General features: G+C 52.9%; 1 protein-coding gene across 1 annotated transcript in view; it reads right to left on the minus strand.

The window, feature by feature from the left end:
- Muc5ac (mucin 5AC, oligomeric mucus/gel-forming) overlaps positions 1-18,860 on the minus strand; it is a 27,179-nt gene extending 8,319 nt beyond the window's left edge. The window contains exons 1-31 of the mRNA XM_055606861.1: positions 18,788-18,860; positions 18,069-18,143; positions 17,234-17,293; positions 16,659-16,920; positions 16,268-16,382; positions 15,801-15,891; positions 14,879-14,988; positions 14,544-14,757; positions 14,322-14,447; positions 14,017-14,131; positions 13,682-13,820; positions 12,422-12,532; positions 11,870-11,939; positions 11,648-11,785; positions 11,403-11,567; positions 9,882-9,976; positions 9,228-9,354; positions 8,699-8,954; positions 8,498-8,550; positions 8,027-8,127; positions 7,571-7,722; positions 7,202-7,340; positions 6,996-7,109; positions 6,705-6,884; positions 4,983-5,222; positions 4,493-4,649; positions 3,750-3,878; positions 3,307-3,478; positions 2,577-2,620; positions 2,259-2,444; positions 16-1,495 (exon numbers count right to left, since the gene is read on the minus strand). Coding sequence (XP_055462836.1) covers positions 16-1,495; positions 2,259-2,444; positions 2,577-2,620; positions 3,307-3,478; positions 3,750-3,878; positions 4,493-4,649; positions 4,983-5,222; positions 6,705-6,884; positions 6,996-7,109; positions 7,202-7,340; positions 7,571-7,722; positions 8,027-8,127; positions 8,498-8,550; positions 8,699-8,954; positions 9,228-9,354; positions 9,882-9,976; positions 11,403-11,567; positions 11,648-11,785; positions 11,870-11,939; positions 12,422-12,532; positions 13,682-13,820; positions 14,017-14,131; positions 14,322-14,447; positions 14,544-14,757; positions 14,879-14,988; positions 15,801-15,891; positions 16,268-16,382; positions 16,659-16,920; positions 17,234-17,293; positions 18,069-18,143; positions 18,788-18,860 — 5,489 coding nt within the window. The remainder of the gene's footprint in view (positions 1-15; positions 1,496-2,258; positions 2,445-2,576; positions 2,621-3,306; positions 3,479-3,749; positions 3,879-4,492; positions 4,650-4,982; positions 5,223-6,704; positions 6,885-6,995; positions 7,110-7,201; positions 7,341-7,570; positions 7,723-8,026; positions 8,128-8,497; positions 8,551-8,698; positions 8,955-9,227; positions 9,355-9,881; positions 9,977-11,402; positions 11,568-11,647; positions 11,786-11,869; positions 11,940-12,421; positions 12,533-13,681; positions 13,821-14,016; positions 14,132-14,321; positions 14,448-14,543; positions 14,758-14,878; positions 14,989-15,800; positions 15,892-16,267; positions 16,383-16,658; positions 16,921-17,233; positions 17,294-18,068; positions 18,144-18,787) is intronic.
- Between the last annotated feature and the right edge of the window lie 257 nt (positions 18,861-19,117).

The raw sequence follows: 19,117 nt of genomic DNA on the forward strand, positions 1-19,117 counted from the left end.
GACATGCCCTTCTGGTCCCGGTTCCTGCACACGAGGCCCACGCTGGGCTCACACTGCACCACCTGGCCCAGGTCCTCCACCCTCACCTCAGGGTGGCTCTCAGCCCTGCATTCCAGCTGTGTGATCTCCTCTGGCCGGTGGCAGATCTTCTCTCCCCTCCTCAGGATGTTGCTGTAGGTTTCCAGGTCCCCTCCATGAGGACCGGGCACCGGGAAGTCCGTGTCAAACCACTTGGTCCAGTTGCACTGTGGCTGGCAGTGGGTGCTCACCGGTTGGGTGATTGTGTGTGGACTGCTTGTGGTCCAGGGTTTCGTGTGTATGGTTGCTGAGTGTGTGCTGGTGTCCTTGGTGGAAGGGGACCGCAGGCGTGTCGTCCTACTGGACTTTGTTTTCGCGCTGACTTCAGAGGAGGTGGGATGTGTGGCGGGTGAAGCTGTGGAGCACAGGTCCACTACCGTACAGCACTCTATCCGGATCTCATAGTTGTAGCAAATGGGTGGCAGCTGGTCCTTGTTCAGACAGATCAAGCCTACCTCTGGGTTGCAGGTCACATTCTGCCCTAGCTCCGCCAGCGGAGTGTTGGGAAAGAACTGAGCCCTGCACTCAACATTCCGTGGCTTCTCACAGAACTTGTATCCTTTGGCTCTCAGGTTCGTAAAAGTGTCAAAATCTCCACTGTCTCTGTCAGCCCCTGGGTAGCTACCATCTATCCAAACAGTCCAATTGCAACGCTCCTGTCTGCATTGGTGGGTAGTTTCAAAGGAGGCCACTGTGGACCCTGCGGTTGAGCTGGATGCGGATGATGTGGCTGGCGTTGGCTCTGGCGTTGGGCTAGTGGTGGACAGAGTTGTTTTAATAGTGGTAGAAGTGACTCGGGCAGGGATAGATGGACCTGGAGCCGATGAAGAAGAACCAGAGGAAGAGGGAGAAGGACCTGGGGCATGGGTAGAGGGACCTGAGGGAACTCTGCTATCTGTGTGGTCCGTTGAGATGACTGAGGCTGAGGAGATGGTGGCCCCCACCGCAGCTGTGCTGGAGGCTATCGAATGGGTGGTCTTGGTAGGAGCACTGGAGGTTGGGCAGCTGATGGGGGTACAGCACTGGACTTTGATCTGGTAGTTGTCACAGAGCCCTGACACCTGGTCCCTGTTGTGACAGGTCAGGCCCACAGCTGTGCTGCAGTTCACACGCTGCCCTAGTGCGTGAAGAGGCACCTTGGGGCTCTTCTCAGCACGACACTCCACTGCTTTTGGCACTTGGCAGATCTGGTGGCCATGGGCACGGAGGTTCTCCAGGGTGTCAAAGTCGCCGCTGTCGATGCCACGTCCAGGACGGCTGACATCCATCCAGCGAGACCAGCGGCACTCCTCCTGGCACCCTGGCATGGGTGAGGTGGAGGCTGTCGTAGATGTGCTCAGGGTGGAAGCGGGGGCAGGGGTCTCCACAGACAGGGTGCTGCCGGGGTGTGTGCTGGAGGGTCGCATTGAGGTCATGACTGTGGGCAAAGGTAACAGGAGTGAGCACCGGGGCCTTGAATCCCAATCCCTGAGTCCCTGATCCCTGGCCATACCCTCCCTCCTCATTCATCAGCTGCCTTGTGGCTCTCACCACCCTGGTCATACCAACCTTGGAAACTGAATATTAGGGCCACATCAGTCAGTTTGTCTCCTCAGAACCTACCTGCCTGTCGGTGGGTGCCATAGTGGGCCCATGGACAGACAAATTAATCTCCGCTAAAGGAAATCTACTCTCTAGGCCATACCCTGAGCAGAATCTACATGTTTATTCCCCTCAAAATCATCTTGGGGGGACTCTGAGGAAGCCCCAACAAGATGAGACCTCAGGGATACCCTAGTGATCCATGCAATGTAAGGCAATCAAGCAGCTATGAATTCTGGGAAAATCTCATAGTCATCTAAGGGCTGGCTTAGAATCACTTGTTCTTGGAGCCTCTAACCTAAGGCCCACATTCTGTCGAGATCAGGTCCAGTAGCTACAGAAAGCAGCACCATGGACACCAGGCCTTCCAGGGTGAGTCAAGGAGATTGATCCCTTCCTCTTGCAGTTAGAATAAAAGCAGGGTACGCCTGTCTCTGATAGCTGGCTCCTGAGCTCCTTCTGGAGCCTCAGTGCCTGCCACCAACACCCATAGCTAGACATTAGCCTAACATTCATCAAGAGAAGCAGCACCAATCAGCAGGGAGAGGGACACCCCCAGGAGGCCTAGCATTTTCTGCTGCCGGTCACATCTGCCTTACCAAGCGGTGTGGAGAAGGAGAAAGTGGTCGGGGGAGCGGGGGTGGCGGGGCTGCAGGTGCCAACAGTCCTCTCGATGGTACCGTTGGCCCTGCAGTGTGCAGAGATGCAGCCTCCCATGCCATCTGTCGTGTGGTAGATGATGTCGCCAGGATGGAAGTGTTGCCCGTTGTAGGTACAGACACAGGCTGTGGGGGATAGACGTTTATGCCCTTCAGGGGCTGCTAAGGCACTGAAGACAACCAGCCCCTCCCCCACACACACTCCAGCCGCTGCCGCCACCCCATCCCCAGCTCAGAGAGGAGGCTGCAGATGCTCACCACCAGCATCATGGGCACAGCGCACGCCGCTCTCCGTGCACATGCTGTCAAGAGAAGGAAGAAGCGGGACTGAGCGCATGGGACCTGAAGCTGTTTGCGGAGCACGCGCTGTGCTTAGAGCTGGTGATGAAACAGCGCTGTCACAGCCCAAGCTGGAGGCTGGGGTCCCACCCAGGTCCTAACCTTCAGCCTCACAGGCTCTTCTCTGCTAAGGTCATACTCTCTCAAATGCCACCCCTGTCAACAACTCGTGGAGACAATGTGGACTTTGAAAGGCATTGTCCCCTCGTCCCTGGGAGGACCTCTTGACTAAGGACACATCACATTCACACATGGCTGGATCTTAGACCAAGAGTGTCCTCCCTTTTAGATGCGCCTTAGGCCAAAGGCATCCTTCTCAGCTGAGTCCCAAGCTAAGGTTGTCCTCCCTTCATCTGAACTGAAAGCCAAGGTCACCTTCCCTCCCACCCCAGCCTCAAGCCAAAGGCACCCTTCCTCTTAGCTGAGCCTAAGGCAAGTGTTCTCCCTCCTAGTTGAAGATCAGGACACTGGGGGATCTGGCAGGTCGGCATGCAGGAAGCCCCAGAGAGCTGGTAGTATCACTCTTTACCCCTCAGCTTAGCCTCGGGCTGAGAGGTACCTCTAGACCCCAGGCTGGCGCTATGAATAAGGTTGGGTTGAATTCCCCACCGTGTTCCAGGTTCTACCACTCTCTGTCTGGGTGACTTACCAGGAATAACAGTTCTTGTCTGAAGGTACTGTTGCGCCTGGTCGGTACAACTTTCCGTTGACGCGGCAGGGACGTGGTGGTGGAGGCGAGGGGGTGACTGTACAGTTGGCTACACACCGCATCGTGCCCTCATCAAAGATGGGGGCCGTTGGTGGGCACTTGGGGTAGCAGCCTGTGGACCAAGAGACCTGAGTCCCAGGCGGAGTCTGCCCCAGGCCCTCTCACCTCCCAGGGCCCATGTCTTTCCCCAGTGACCAGCCTCATCTACAACACTAGTGTTTGAGGTCGAAGCCATAAGGTCTCCTAGTGGGATCAGGAAAAATTCATCCCAACCAAGGGTCTCCTGAGAAAGGAACTCCCAAGCCTTAGCTCCCAGGATAGAACCCAGTCCCGATCCTAAGAACCCAACAGATCCTGTTCCTCCCCGTCAGCCTTCAACTTACCTTCAAGACCACGAAGATCTTGTAGGCACTGTCCGCTAGGGTTCTGGCAGGTGCGCATGCAAGGGGCACCACATGGCTGATAGTGCCACTGGCACTGACCCTCTGGGTTGTAGTAGTCACAGAATAGCGCTAGAAAACGGAGAGATTTATGGGTGTGAATCTGCACCTAGGGTCTGCTGCACCGTTTTGCACCCCACCCTGAGAAAGGGTGGCTCAGATGGAGGTTCCAGGCTGGCGAGAGCATCAGAGAGGCAACCATCAAGTGGGACTCTCCAGCTAGAGAAACTGCCCCCCAACCACACTCCTCCCTCGTGGCCTCACGTGGACTGTACGTAAGAACGTGTCCTGAGGCTTCCGTTGCAGAACGCTTTCTGAGGCCAGGCTTTATCCTCCAGCTGCCCACCCTCGTTTCTGCTTCACTTTCCTGAGGAAACTTTTGGCCCTCTAATGCATCCTGATGAACATACAGAGCTTGCCTCTCCTGCCTGGAGCCCTAGTCCACAGCAGATATCCTAGCCCAGCCCTGGCAGTTCCCAGCCCTTGGAGCTGTTCATTTTTAGAGCCACAGTGTTTGCACACTTGGATGTGCAGGACACCGTGCACATGGATAGACACACACACATTGGAGGTACATGTATGTGCCTGCACGTAGGTCAGAACCAAAACAGGAGGAGCATGGGAGGCTGTGACCCACCTCATTCCCCGGTCCCACCCTTTAGCAACACAGACAGAGCCCCACTCACGGCAGATGTCAGGGGTCCTCCAGGACACACACACTCCCACTTCGTGGCAGGCCTGGGCATAGGCGGCCACAGCAGTGCAGAAACACTCACAGTCACCCCCTGAGTCGCAGGCACATGCGTCACTCACACAGGCTTCGTAGTACTTGGCAGGCTCCACCTGAGAGAGACAAAGCCATCGGGTTCTGGAGACTCCCGCCTCCCCTGCCTCCTAGTACACATCCTGGCCTAATAACTTGGACCAGCTTCTACCAGCATTTATGGTGACAAATGTATGACCATGAATGTCCAGCCACGCCATCATAGTGTCCGTAGACTGGCCCTGACGATGGAGCAGCCTAAAGCCTCCTCAGTCCGTGTTCAGAGTTAATAACTCCCAACAACAGCCCGTTCTGATGTATGCATGTGGGCCCCTGAGCCCCAGACTCTCATGCCCTTGGCTGATGGCTTCTCCATCCTAAGCTCCAGAGACCGCCCAGCCCCAATGCCGTACGTGGGCATGGCAGGTGGCGAAGGTTGCACTGTTGATGATGCTGCATTGCTTTTGGGCCCAGGACTTGCGGTAAGGGTTGGCAAGGCAGGGGTCCTTGGGCACCAGGGCATCCGGGCAGGTTGGAGAGAACTTCCAGCTATTTCCAAACTCCAGCACATCGCCCACCACAGACTGGCTGCGTGTGGTGAAGTCATTGATGGCGTTGTCGTCAAAGTTCCCACACAGGCCACAGACCCTGCCCTGTAGATGCGCAGAGATTAAAGGTGTGAGACAGAGCTACCTTCCTTTACCCTGATATATATCTGATCTGCTCTATTACCACCTGACTTCCTGGAGAATGAGCCCAGAAGGAGCGGCACGTGTGAGTTTGGAAGGCAACCCCTGTGGCATAAAGTGGTGGTTCATGGCACTTGTGCCCACCTGTGTCTGCCCCCAAGCTCATGCCCATGACTTCCCAGGAGGCCTGTGAGTCCCCCAGCCTGGCAACCTGGGAGACCTCTTTTTCCATTTTTCCCTTGAGGCTGCTTCTTCCCTCTATATTGACCTTAGTGCCAGTTCTCAGTCACTTTGTAGGGTGAGCATGGGGCTTAGAGCCTGCCTTGGATAGCAGTCAAAAACACCCCAGTGAGCTGGACAGTGGCCCCATATTTGCCCCTGTTCTAACTCTGGGGCTTGTGAGTTGGGCCATCTGAGAAGCAGAATCTTTGAAGATATGGTCAAGTGAGACAAGGTCCCAATAAGGTAGGTTGAGTCCTGGGTCCCTTGTTTAGTGACCTTCTTAAAAAGAAACATACAGGCACAAACACACAGGGAACCATGCTACAAAAGAGGTTGTCTAGGATAATCAAGTTACAATCCAAGGGTACCTGGAGCCCCGGAAACTAAAGGACAAGAGAGATCCCCCTGAGCCTCCAGGGGGATTGCAGCCCTGCTGACATCACTTGGGCTTCTAGCATCCAGATAAGAAAGAGAGCTGGCCACCCAGTTTTTGGTCATTTTTTATAAAACTACAAGGCACATACAGCAGGGGGCCTCCTCCCTGCCGTTCTAAAAGTTCTTCCCATCGATGGCCCTCCCTCCTTCCCTCTCTCTCTCAATATTTTTTTCTTTTTTTATTTTATTTTTATTAATTACATTTTATTCACTTTGTATCCCCTCATAAGCCCCTCCCTCCTCCCCTCCCGATCCCATCCTCCCACCCCTCGTCCCCTTCTTCACGCATGCCCCTCCCCAAGTCCACTGATAGGGGAGGTCCTCCTCTCCTTCCTTCTGATCTTAGTCTATCAGATCTCATCAGGAGTGGCTGCACTGTGAAAATTTTATTACACTGATTTCATGTGTTTCTATGTGCTGGATGCGTATGCCACAGTGCTCTTATGGAGGTCAGCTCTTCTCATGGAAGTCAGCTCTTCTTCCACCATGTGGGTCCTGGGGATCGAACCTCAAGCCTGAGATCATCAGCTCGTCAGCAAGTGCCTTTACTCCCTGAGCCATCTCCCTGGCCCTCTGTCTCTGTCTTTCTTTGCCTCTCTCTGTCTCTGGGTGTGTGGCTCTTGATATTTCTCACTCTCACTCTGTCCATCTCTAACTGTCTTTGTCTCTATCTCTGAATCTCTCTGTCTCTGTCTTTACTTTTCTCTCTCTGTTTCTCAGTGTGTCTCTGTCTATCTCTACCCGTCTCCCCTCCCCCGTGTGAGTCTCAGCCCTTGAGGGATGTCTCACCTTGAACTCAGGGCTGAGTCTGAGAAAGATGCTGGTCTTCCCGTCCCACAGAAGCACCAGGCCAACATCGGTTTCCACCACCAGGTAGATGCCCATCCGGTGGACATAGTAGGGGGGCTCCTGCCCCACACCCTTCTGGATCACCTCCACCTTGCCGTCACTCAGCTTCAGCTCATAGTTCTGTGTGACAAGAGGTCCTCAGAGCCTGGCCAGGACCACACATACCCCTCCTGTGTGCCCCTACACCAGTGCGGAGCCCCCGGGGTGTTCTGCCAGCCCCATTTTACTCACCCCCAGGAAGATCTTGATGTCCTTGGAACAAGTGGTTCCGGTGGTACCACAGGGGACATTCTCGGTGACAACACGAAAGGCATCCTGGGAGCTGTCATTCCCACCACAGTGGTCCTGGTAGAGCGGAGGATCATTAGGGGAGAGGGAAGGGTGATGAGTACATGGGGCTGTGTGTGGCCGTGGGTGAGGCTACTGGCCAGGCATACCTGCAACAGCGTGTACTCGCAGTCCCCGCTGAAGCTGTAGCGTTGCCCGTCAAAAGTGAGGTAGTGGCCATCCCCATACACGGCACAGGTGGCCAGGCAGGGCTTGCCTGTGCACTGCCACATTCTATTCTCACAGGTGCTGCAAAGAGGGCAAAGGTCAGCCAAAGGCTCCCACAGGAATGGAGACTTTCCTGGCAGCTCTGTAGGGACCCCCTATGAGAGACTGAAGCACAGAGCCCAGGCACCTTGAGAGCCTGTGCTCTGCAGGTCCACCAGAAGCCATGCTTGGGTTTAGTCCATTCCTAACAGGGACCTCTGGGGCTGATGACGGCTTGGATACCCACCTCCCCCACCGGGACCCTCACGTACCAATTGTTGCAGCCCACTCTGATGGTCTCCCCAGGCCTGTAGGTGGCCTCGTTGTGCACACAAGGACAGTCCTCAATAACAACACAGCCTCCATTGCCATCTGCCACCAACCCATCCGGGCACACACAGCCAGGCACGCACTCGGAGCTGTACTGTAGGGCAAATGGACAAGGTGATTGGACGGATGGATGTCTGGGGCTGTCATGTCCTCTTTGTCTGAGGGACTTCAGGTGCCATGTGAGCAGGAATCCCATAAGCAGGGTGACCAGAGGTGCTCTGGGAACACGGTCTAGTCAGGCTGCCCCGAAGGCCCTCAGTATGGAACAGCCCCACTGCTCTGCTCCAGGAGGAAGCTTGATGGTCTCCACAGACACCACAGCAAGAGAGACAAGGGAGGTGAGGGGGCCATCAAGAAGGTCCTAGGAAGGGTTGTTAGGAAGCAACTGGGTCACTTACGCAGGTCATGTCCAGGGTGTGACAGCTCTTCTGACATCCAGCTCCAGTGTCTCCAGGTGTGGCATTGTGGCAGTCAAAATAGATCATGGGTGCATCACACACTGGAAAAGGAAGGGGGCCAATGAGGTGATGCCATCCACCCCTGCCAAGCTTTCTCTAAGGGAGGACAAGTGCTATAATATCTGAGCCTTTTGTTTCCAGACAGCTAAGCAGGGAAGAGTGCACATCTGTGATGTGTGTGTGTGTGTGTGTGTGTGTGTGTGTGTGTGTTGTCTGAGTTGAGAGTGCACTGAATGTTTTCATGATAATGTGTGCACACTGTCCCCACCTTCACCTCCCCTGTTCCTGAGCCCTAGAGCACAGGCACAGACTGTACCACAACAGTCAAACTGATCATCGCCCCAAGTGCTATTCACTGAAAGCTCTTTGGAAATATTCTCCCAGAGTTGACAGGCTCCCTCACAGGCTCACCTGGAGCGAGGGCAGGACTTCCAATGCAGGTTAGTGTTCCTTGGGTGCAGGTGCTGTGAGTAGAGGAGTGTTAGAACATCATCCGCTCTGGGCCCCGTGAGTCCCTGCCATGTCCTCCTTGTCTGCATGACTGCAGGGGCATGGGAGCAGGGTAACCAGGGGTTCTCTGGGAACGCCATCTACTAGGCCTAAGGGTCTTACCAAATGGCCCCACTGTCATGCACAGACTCGCCATTGGGAACTGTGGATCCCCTGTGGTAGCAGGGACAGCTGGTGGCCTGCACACATTTGCCTGAATCATCCAAGAAGGTGCCTTTGGGGCAGGTGCAGCCATCTACAGGGATGAAGCTGACATGGCAGGTGACATCTTCCCCATTCAGAGCGCGGCAGGTGGGCTGGCAGGTGCTGATGTGGTATTGGTAAGTCATTGACTTTGGGCAGGTAGTTGTAGGCTTTGCTGTGTGGGAGCAGAAGGAGGGGACGCTTAGGACACTGGTGGACACATAGCCCAGCAATCAACAACAGAGGATCTTGCAGTTCAAAGCCTTTCCAGCTCCCCCCAGATTCTGTCTCCTGATTAGTTCCCTTGGTCATTATGGCTTGGGTCTCCCTTAGTTTCAGAGACTGATGTAGGGATAAGACACTAGAATCATTCAACCAACTTCTAGGCAAAGGGTGGCAGCCCTGGCCTGTAGAGAAAGAGAGCCCAGTTTGCCCACACAACACTCACTGCAGACGCCATCCCTCCAGCCACTGAGTAGCACGCCTTTGGCAGCACAGGCACGCACATAGGAGGACAGGGCTGCGCACATGCAGTCCTCACTCTTCTCACAGTTGCACGTGTCAAACATGCAGTTCTGGGGATGGAGACATCAGAGCATCAGGGAGCCGGCCTCACATCCAGGAGCCTGGCATCTTGGAGCCATCCCAGCATACTCCAACCTTCCTTACCTTCCTCAGGACACTCCCCAACCCACATTCCTCTGTAGTTCATTTTAATGTTGAGACCTCACATGTAGCCAACCTTCCCACTAGGACATGGATCTTGGAAAGACTCTGGTCCTTTATCTTTGTGATCCACCAGGTCCAGCCCTCGAACACCCCATCTTTTTTACTGTCCTATTACTCACATTTCTCAAAGTTTCATGTTTAGACCTATTTCTAGTATAGACCAGAGGCATGATCTAAACTTAATGACCATGCAATGAATGAATAAGTGAAGTAACATGAACGTCAGGGAATGGGACCAGAAATGCAGACTTGGAGAACATTCCTGCCACCTTCTACCTGTCAATTGCCTCCTTCCAGTGTCCTCTGATCCTCCAAAGAGAGGGTGCACAGTGCATTGTTAGAGTCCTAGCTAGCTAAAGAACCAGTGCGTTACCGAGAAGTAGGTGCTGGGGTTCACGGTGGCGTGGCACTGGGAAAACGGGCCACTGGCATCAGTCAGCTGAGAACACCAGTGCTGAGCATACTTCTCTGTGAATAGAAGGAAACCCATCAGCTACTTTTTCACTTGGCCTCATGAGGCATGGAGAAGCTATAGTCATTGTTTCTCTTCTTTCCTATGTCCCCAGAGCCCTTATCTAAGAATGTGAGTGGCCCATCACCACAGAAAAACAGTCAAGACTTCTGGAATAAGACAGAGGAAAAGAGGGCAGGACTGTCTGATACTGAACACTACCTCCTCAGCCCTTCTCAGGGGACTGGACAGCATCACAAGTACAATATAGTCTCATATCCTTTCTTTTACTCTGAATCAGGACCCCTAAAATCCAATGCCCTGTGTACATAGTACGGCAGATGAGGTCCCTGGCTATCTGTGAATCTGTCCTGGAGTTCCCTCATGTCCTCCCTGCCATCTGGTAGGCACGGATGCTGGACACCACTCTTACCTGGAATGCACACACTTGTTTCATTCGTAATACTACATGGTATACACTGCAGCGATATATTTCTCTGAAGACAACTCTTGCCTTCACAAAAATTGAACTTTTGTCAGAAGCTGCAGTGATCATTTAAGGTAACGTACTCAATCTGCTGTGTGCTCGACCTGTTCAAGTTTTACTTGACTTTAAGAGAACAATATAACTGACCTTACTATAGCTTGACTCTCCTCTGTAATTAGCTTTTAAAATCTAAGCTAAATGTATAGATAAGGTTTAAATTTATTCTTAAATTGTGTACTGTCCCATGCCCCTGACTCGGAATAATGAAAGTGTGTTATTATAATCATTTGCTGAAATGAAATCCAACACGTTGAAAGCAACATTATGCAAAACAAATATCCCATAAAAGTTGGAACCAACATTCAGATACTAGTTGGTAAAGTCTGTGTGTACTTTTGAGTGCTATTCTGGATCAGCTGGAGTCAGTAAAGTAACTTTTTCTTTTGTAAAACTGTTAAAAAATTTCCTATGGAAATGAATTCCTCGTTCCTTCCCCATGCCATGTTTTCCATGCTGCTCAATAAATATGACCCCTTGTTACAGGCAGGCAGCAAAGACAGATCAAATACAATAGACAGGCCACTGACTACAAACTATAGACAAATGGAGAGCACCAGGGGAGAAATAAATAATTCAAATTTGGGCTCACTTTTAGCCAAACTATTCCAAGAGAAAGCTGACTTTTTTTCATTCCTCAATATGGCATCTACACATTTTGGTGCCTCTTTGGGGTTTTATTCAATGCATGCTTAGCACAATACACTGCATACATACTAGTTTAGCTATTCACCACTTCAGGGTGGACAGCTGAACACCAGGCTAGGTCAGAGTTTGCTGAGAAAGTGCTTCTTGGGAAACTATCCAGCTCAGAAATGGAAGCAAAAACAAAATAAGACAAAACAAAACAAAACAATCCCTAAGCATTCAACAGAGCATAGACCAACAGATACACTCACCATTCTCCACGCTGAGCGAGCAGGGGTCCTCGAAGATATTCTTGACATTGGGACAAGCTGCCTGGGTCTTGAAGGTGTTGAAGAAGGCAGCTGCTGTGCCCTCCACAACACCACTGATGGTCTGGAAGTCATCTGCCTGGATACTGTTGAAATTCCCACAGAGCCCTGAGGGCAGGAGAGCAGGTTGAGGCCCCATGTGGGCTCTAAGATGGAACAGGCTCAGGCCCAAAGTCAGTGTCTCTTACCGCAGGTTAGCCCTCTGAACTCAGGGGTCAGCCGCACAAACACCTGCATGATGGGCACCAGCTGGATCTCAAGCTGCAGACCCAGGTTGGTCTGGGCAATGATGAAGAAGGTTGAAGGCCGGAAGATGGTAACATTAGCTATGGACAGAAGATGAAAGTTTCAGAATGGGGCATGTCCCGTGGGATGGAGAGACACAGTTCTGACTCACAAGCAGCCCTCACCTGTCGACACTGGCAGCTGGGTATAGATCTGGTTCACAAAGACCTCTCCAGTGGCTTTCACCATGACCACCTAGAAGCGTTCCAGAGCCAACAGGGTCAGTGTGGGACTGAGGTAGTATCCCCCTCACTGTTCTCTGGTAGCCAACACACTGTGAAGTGTTCTTGCCAGGTCTGGGAGACCTTGGGTTATGAAGCTGTAGTCCCCATGAGGTAAACTTATGTTCCAAGATTTGTCTCCATCCTTATCCTAATCTCCTAAGCTTTCAAAAGAATCATATCTTAAGTAACATAAAAGCAGAAACTAATGTATTTTTTAAAAATGACTTCAATGGAGTTGTGCAGGATAGAGATGCTTGAGTCCTTTTTCCTGGGGCCATCTGGTACAATCACAGGACCCCCAGAGCCAATGTTCCACTTAAGGGTAGTCCCCAGAAAGACCCACAAACAGTGGCTGCACTCACTGTGCAGAATGTGACTGGCAACATTATTTATTTCCACCTCCCATGACCTGACTCTGCCAGAGTTCTCCTCCGTTCTCCCCGTGACATTCACCGTTTGGCCCCCGCTCAGGCTCAGCATCACACTCTTCAGACAAGTCTCGCTGTCAGTCAGTCCACACTTTCGCAGTTCAGCCAGCACAGTGAAAACATTGCTGTCACAGGGCTGCAGGGGTAACACAGATCCTTACATACTGCTGGAACCTCTGCCCACCTCATCCTCCCTCTCCTCCAATCCATGCTACCCACCCCCCTTTGCTGGAAATCCCTGCGCCACCACTGCCTTAGACTCTAAGAAGCAGCCGTTTGATTCCAGGAGGAAGGCGCTCCTAGGAGCCCATGCCAAGACTCCCCTGGGGACCCAATGCACCTACTGAATGCAATAATTCTAAAAGTTGGGAGGGAGCTATGTTATGGGGAGACTGGGGAGGGGAGTTGAGATGGTGAAAGGTGGTGGATGATCCAAATACAAATTTTTCAAAAATAAATAAAAATATTTTTAATTAAAAATGGTTTTGTTTTGTGGTTTCCAAGGTAGGGAGGAAGGAGATGACGAAGTACAGTCTAGGATGGTCAGCATGGTGAGCTACTGGAGGGTACCAGGAGAGTAGATACAGGATAGTTCACATTTGTCACCTCTCTGGGCATGCTCATGAGTGATCCTGATGGACACTTAATGTGGACAGTAGTGGCTGACCGCTTTTCAGCACTGGTTGTGACCAATGCATCATAGTAAAGCAAAATACTAATATGGGGAGACAGCTGGAGTCAGTGAGGCCTAGGTATTCCCTGGGATATCTATTTAATTTGTTTATAGACACAAAACTCTTCCAAAAATAAAATAAGACAAAGACTGGAGAGATGCATCAGTGATTGTGTACTGCTCTTGCAAAGGGCCCAAGTCCAGTGCCCAGCACCCACATCACTTTGCTCATAACCACTAGTAAATCCAGCTCCAGGGAATCTAATGCCTCTTCTAGCCTTCATAGGCACCATGCCCATGTCCACACAGAAAGACACATGCATAAGTATAAATATATAAATAAAATAATAAGTCTCTCTTAAAAAGACAAGGTCAGAAGGACCAGAACAATGAACAGGGGTCATTCAGCACTAAAGACTCAATCAACAGCCAAGTGACTCCAGAGAGCCTGGGACCAACAGGCAGAAGTATTTCCTCATGGTTTTATCGTGAAGTCCCCCAACGACTCCCTGGTGCGGCAGTGATGGGAAGCCAAGGGCAGTGATACCTAGAGAGGCCCACGGCTTGGTGCAGTCCCCAAAGTCAAAGGCCCCAGGACAGCATAGGCCTCACCTTGCTCAGCACATAGCTGCAGTCCCCATGCACTGTGTACTGTCTTTCATCAAATGTGGAGAAGTGGGATCCTCCCAGCACTGAGCAGGTGCCAGGGCATGGGACCTCCTGGCAGCTCCACCGACCTCCAGAGCATGTGCTGTAAATAGAAAGAAGAAGGATATAATATGTAATAGTCCCAGTAGCAACAACCCTGTTATTTTTGCCACCTAGACTAAAGGCTTCTGCCCATGGGGCATTGACCACAGCAGCCTAGCAGCTAACCAGTTCATAAATCCCAAGGAAGTAACCCTGGTATATGTCATGGTCTTTGATGGGAACCCAAGACCTACCACGTGGTGCAGTCAGTAGAGTAATTGGTGCCCGGTGCGTAAGGTGTCCCATTGTACACGCAGGCACACTGGGATACAGGGACACAGCCAGTCTGGTTGATGTCATCAAGCACCATTCCTGTAGAAAGCAAGTCCATGTGACAGGTGTCATCTAGGAGCCTTGGTAAACATCAGCAGCACAGAGTCACTTTGGGCCAGGGTCATAGGGATCTTCCAGCGAGGCCGAACAATGGCAGCATGGCCACCCATGCAACTGTGTGCTTTGGAGGTCCTGTGTTGGGGTTGGTCAGGTGGAGAATCCATCTTACCCTCAGGACAGAAGCATCCTGCAACACAGTGGTCCTCACAGACCTGGGAACGCTGGGGGTTGGAGCAGGTGTCCACACAGGGTGAGCCACATTCCTGGTGCTGCATGTTGGGGGGGCAAATCTGGGCTGCAGGGAGACCAGAAAGGAAGGTCTTAGAAAGCCAGGTCCCACTTACATAGGATGGTGTTATGATGGTGGGGAGTTACGGCTGAGGGCACTCACGGCAGAGGCTGGGACTCCGCCAGTCCTGGGGCTGTCCTCCAGCATGGGCGCACTGCCGGGAGTACTCAGCCAGGGTATGGCAGATGCAGCTGGACACATCAGGGCTCTCACAGAGACAGAGGTCCTGCCAGCAAGCCTCCAGGTAGCTGCTGATATCCACCAGGGCCGCACAGTTCGAGAACAGCGGACCTTTCAGGATCTCCTCACAGATGCCCTGGGCAAGGGCAGGAACCCATGCTTAGTTCAGAGCCTGGGCTCTCCCAGAAGCACCTGGGTTATCCCAGAGCCCACAGCCCTCCTCCCCACCCTGTCCAGCCATTCCTCTCAAGGCTTACAGATCTGGTGGAACAGTTCTTCTGGGGCACAGGCAGGGTGTCCTGGCATTGCTCTGTGGGTCCATCCATCTTCTGGAGGTTCCCAAACTCAAGGGGTGTCAGCCTAGCATCTGCAAGAAGCCCAGAGCAGCTTTGTCTACATCTCCCCAGGCCCCCAACCCATCATCCCAACAACCAATTCCAAAGGACTCCCCACTGCAAATGTCTATGTGGTCCTGTGATCCCTGCCTGGCTTCCTCAACTTCACTCCCTAGGATGCTGCTATCTGGAACTCATGGGAGGAGCCCAGAAAGAGCCTTGACTTCCTAGGGCAACAGGAGAAGATAGAAGCCTTAACAGATACATAGCCATCAGTCCTTCTGGCCAGTCTGTGATGCAGCCTGGAGGACTGCAGAATGAGCCTGACATCCTACCAGGACCTCAGACTCTGGCTGGCCTGCACATAGCATGGCCACATGCTTATATGAGACTTAGGGGAACTGGCGGAGAGAGGGGGTTGGAGCATCTGGCCGATGCAGCCACATTTGTGGTGCCATTGCATGGTGGTAAAGAAACGTGACGCCCCCTCCCCCCGCAAGGTCTGAAGGAAGCAGAAATGATTCCATGAGACAGTCTGTGTCCACAGAATAGGGGTACCAAGAACAAGAGCTCTGACAGGAATCTCGTTCCCTGCATGCATGTAAGGTGTGTCAGCATGCCAAGAGCGTATGCATACATGAGTGTGGCTATGTGCAGGTGTGTCTGTATGTACTTATGTATGAGCTGGAATTGTGGGGGGAGCCTACGTGTGCCTGGGTGAGCAGCAAGTACATGCAATGTGTGGGTGACAGAGAGCATTCGTTTGCATACACATAGAGATATATGACTTGAGAGACGGGCAGGCAAAGTCACCTGGGGCCCTGAGTTACCGCCTGGGACTTACTGTGGGAGAGGAACTCGCTGGACTCTGGGCTGCCATTGAAGTCTCCACAGAGACCACAAGTCTTATTGGTGTATTTGGTGTCCAACTCCAGCTGAAATTGGAAGAGACATCAGACACTGGTTCCCACTATAGACACCCCAAGATGTGACATATAGACCCCTCAAAAAGGGAGTGAGGGATCCCAGAGGAGACACAAGCCAAAAGACTCTCCCCGTAAGTCATATAAAGCCACAACTTGGAGCAGGGCTAAGAAAACATTCCATACACAGGGCCTGTGTCTGGGGATGAAGCCTTGAGGCTCTACTGATGTCTGGGTGCCCACCTTCCCCAACTGCATGGGGCCTATGCCCCCTCTCCTAACCAACCTCCTGATCTCACTAGGAGGCTCCACCCACTGTCTATTTTACCAGAAGGCTCCGCCAGCCCACACCCGTTCCCCACCACCAGGAGACTCTCCTCCCTCTCACCAGAAGACTGTCATCGTCATTCCACAAGAAGACCAGCCCCAGCCTGGCTACCACCTTCAGGTATCCACTGCCGAGCTCGATGAGGACCCCAGACTGGCTGAAGGGCAGCTGGACCCTGTAGAAGAGAGTAGGGATAAGGTACTGAGGGGCAATGAGGTGAGAGAGAGGCCAGGCAGAAGATCCCAACAGCCCTGTGTGTGACAGAGACACGGGATTGATATTAAGGGAGAGCAGAGGTGGAACGTCTATCGTGGGACTGGGGACTGCCTGTCCAGCTTCTCTCCTGAGAGTCGAGTCCTGACAATCCCAGTGTCTCCCACAACCCCGATGTACTACTTCCCCCTCATGACCCAGCACCTCCGTCACCCACCCAACTCTGGCCCACACTCACTGGTGGTTATTGACTAATACGGAGTTCTTGGTCAGCTCAACAACTAGGCCATCAAGCTTCATGGTGACGCTGCTCAGAGTGGTGGAATTAGACTCCCGGCCACGACGGAGCTGGATATTGAAGTCCTCGTAGGCAGCCCCACAGTGTGCAGAGAACACGTAGTTGCAGAGGCCAGGGAAGCGGAAGACTTGGCCATCAAAGGTCTTATAGTGGAAGTCGCCCCATGTGCTGCACACCCGCCCGGTATGTGCCGGGTTGAGGGCTGTGGACCAAAGCAATGGCAGGCTTTAAAGGCACTGTTCTGGTCCCAGATCCCTGGCATGCCCTCTACGCTCTGCCTTTCACATTGGCTATCTCCTTTCCATGTGCTACTGAGATCAGACAGGATGCTGCCCACAGTGGGTATCTGCGATCCTATTTGACTTAGGAATCCTGGGACCAGCTCACAGCAGCTTTGAATGCTCCTCTAACCTTTCTTGTGCTTATTAAATGGTATCCAAAAACCCTTTTCTTCTAACTAGCTCTTCAAGTCTAAACCAAGCTACTTTCCCACCTGTGTTTTTGGGTTCACTCACCTCGTACCACAGGGATGGTCTGCAGAGGTGGAATGATGGTCACTCCATGGAGGGCAGCACCTGTGGAGACAGGAGATTGGATCATGGGATCCAGTGAGTTTGTGAAAACGCCAGAGGTTGTGGCCCAGAGGAGGCTAAGGGCTCAGGGCCAGCAGAAGCAGACTCCCCGGTCCAGCTTGGAGGCTACTGCCTGTTGAGGCATGGCCCAGCCTGAGCCCTACATCCAACGTTCTCTCTGTGTCTCCTGGAGACCCTGATGGCTTCCAGGGTCTCCAGGACTCTATGGTCCTGGAGCTGAGAAACCTCTGTTTGCATGTGGGGCTTGTGTCCTGATACTCACAAATGCTGGAATCTAGGCCAGCAGCTCAAACTCTCCCCTTCCCCTTTTTAACCAGTTTGGGCGAATGCAAACTGCAAGGTGCTGGCGGGCCCCTGAGGCCCCAAGAGACCCCTTGTTTTGGCATGTTTGTCTGATTCCCTGACTCCGAAGGTGAATGTGATGCTGCAACAGGTAAATCAAACCAAGAGAGGTGGATCTAGATGGATGGGACAATGAGCCCGGGCTGCAGACAGCATAGCCCAGCCATCCTGACAGACTCTCCTCGGCTCCCTTCAAAGCCTGAGCATGGATGCCTGTGAGGACTCCATGGGCTGGATCAGTTAGGAAGAAGGGTGGCTGACCACAGCCATGTATATTGGCATACTTCAGCTCCAAGTTCTGTCTCCTCGGTGTGCTAGCTGAGGGGCCATAAAGGCAAGAAGGCCCTAGGGGAGCCAAGGTAGCATTCAGGTAGACTTGGGGGGACATGGTAGGCATAGAAAGGCTAAGACTCACCACCATGGCCTTGAAGGAGAGAGACATCAGAGTTGTGCTCGTGGTCAGATGTCAGAGCTTCCCGGTAAGCCTGGCCTGCAGAAGAGGAGACGGGCCTGAGCTGAGAGCAGGACAGGTGCCCCAGGCTGCCCAGCCCGCTGGGCACCAGTGTGCACTAGTTAAAGGCCTGATGCACCGAGTCAGCATAACAGTGGGTCACTGGCCCACCCCAATACCTGCACAACAGGGTTTGGACAAAGTGTGGCTGGCTTGCACCCTAAGTCTAGCTTCCTAATGCCTGCTTCTGTTACTAGGACCCGGCTGAGAGAAACCACAGCCCCAGGAGACCCTGCAGCCCGTGGTTTCTAATGAGGTTATGACAGCCCAGAGAGGGTTGCGTGCTGGCGACACTGACACAAACAGTGTTCGTTAGAGGGCTGAGAGGCTGCCCTAACCAGTGTGGGGGGCTTTGATACACAGCCTTCTGCTCCCACACACACTGTATGCCCGGCCTCAATCCCCTGCATAGCAGAGTTACTTTTCTGCCTCTTAGCTCAGAGACTATTTCAAGTTGTCGGGCTGCAGGCAAGGACTGCATAGCAGGACCCTCTCACAGACAGTCGTAGTTCGCCAAGACCCAGATAAGACCCTAAATGTCACTGCCCATCTGAGTCCGGGACATGAGGGGAATGAAAATGTCTCTCCAAATGACCTGGGAAAGCTTGACACTTGAGTCTTACCTGTGTGCTGACTGCAGGCCAGGGCCAGGACTAGGACCCAGAAAGGGACCAGCTTCTTCCGGCTGACACCCATGCTGTGGAGCACGGGGAAATGTCCCCACTGGCAGCCTCTGAGGACAGACTCCAGTCACCAGCTGCCTTTTGTAGTCTGAGAGCTGGCTCCAGCCCCAGTGGTTTCACGTAGGTGGGCGGGGCAGGCCTGTGGTTCCCCTCACCCAGGTAAACAGTGGGCACTCAGTCACTTCAGGCTGGTCAATGGCCGCAGTCAGAGGGAGGTGTGCCGGCAGGTGGAGCCTGGTTTCCCTGAGGTTCCCTCAGGTATTATTGTGT

This window comes from Psammomys obesus, unplaced genomic scaffold, assembly GCF_907164565.1.
Source record: "Psammomys obesus unplaced genomic scaffold, mPsaObe1.curated_primary_1811, whole genome shotgun sequence".
Lineage (NCBI taxonomy): Eukaryota > Metazoa > Chordata > Mammalia > Rodentia > Muridae > Psammomys > Psammomys obesus.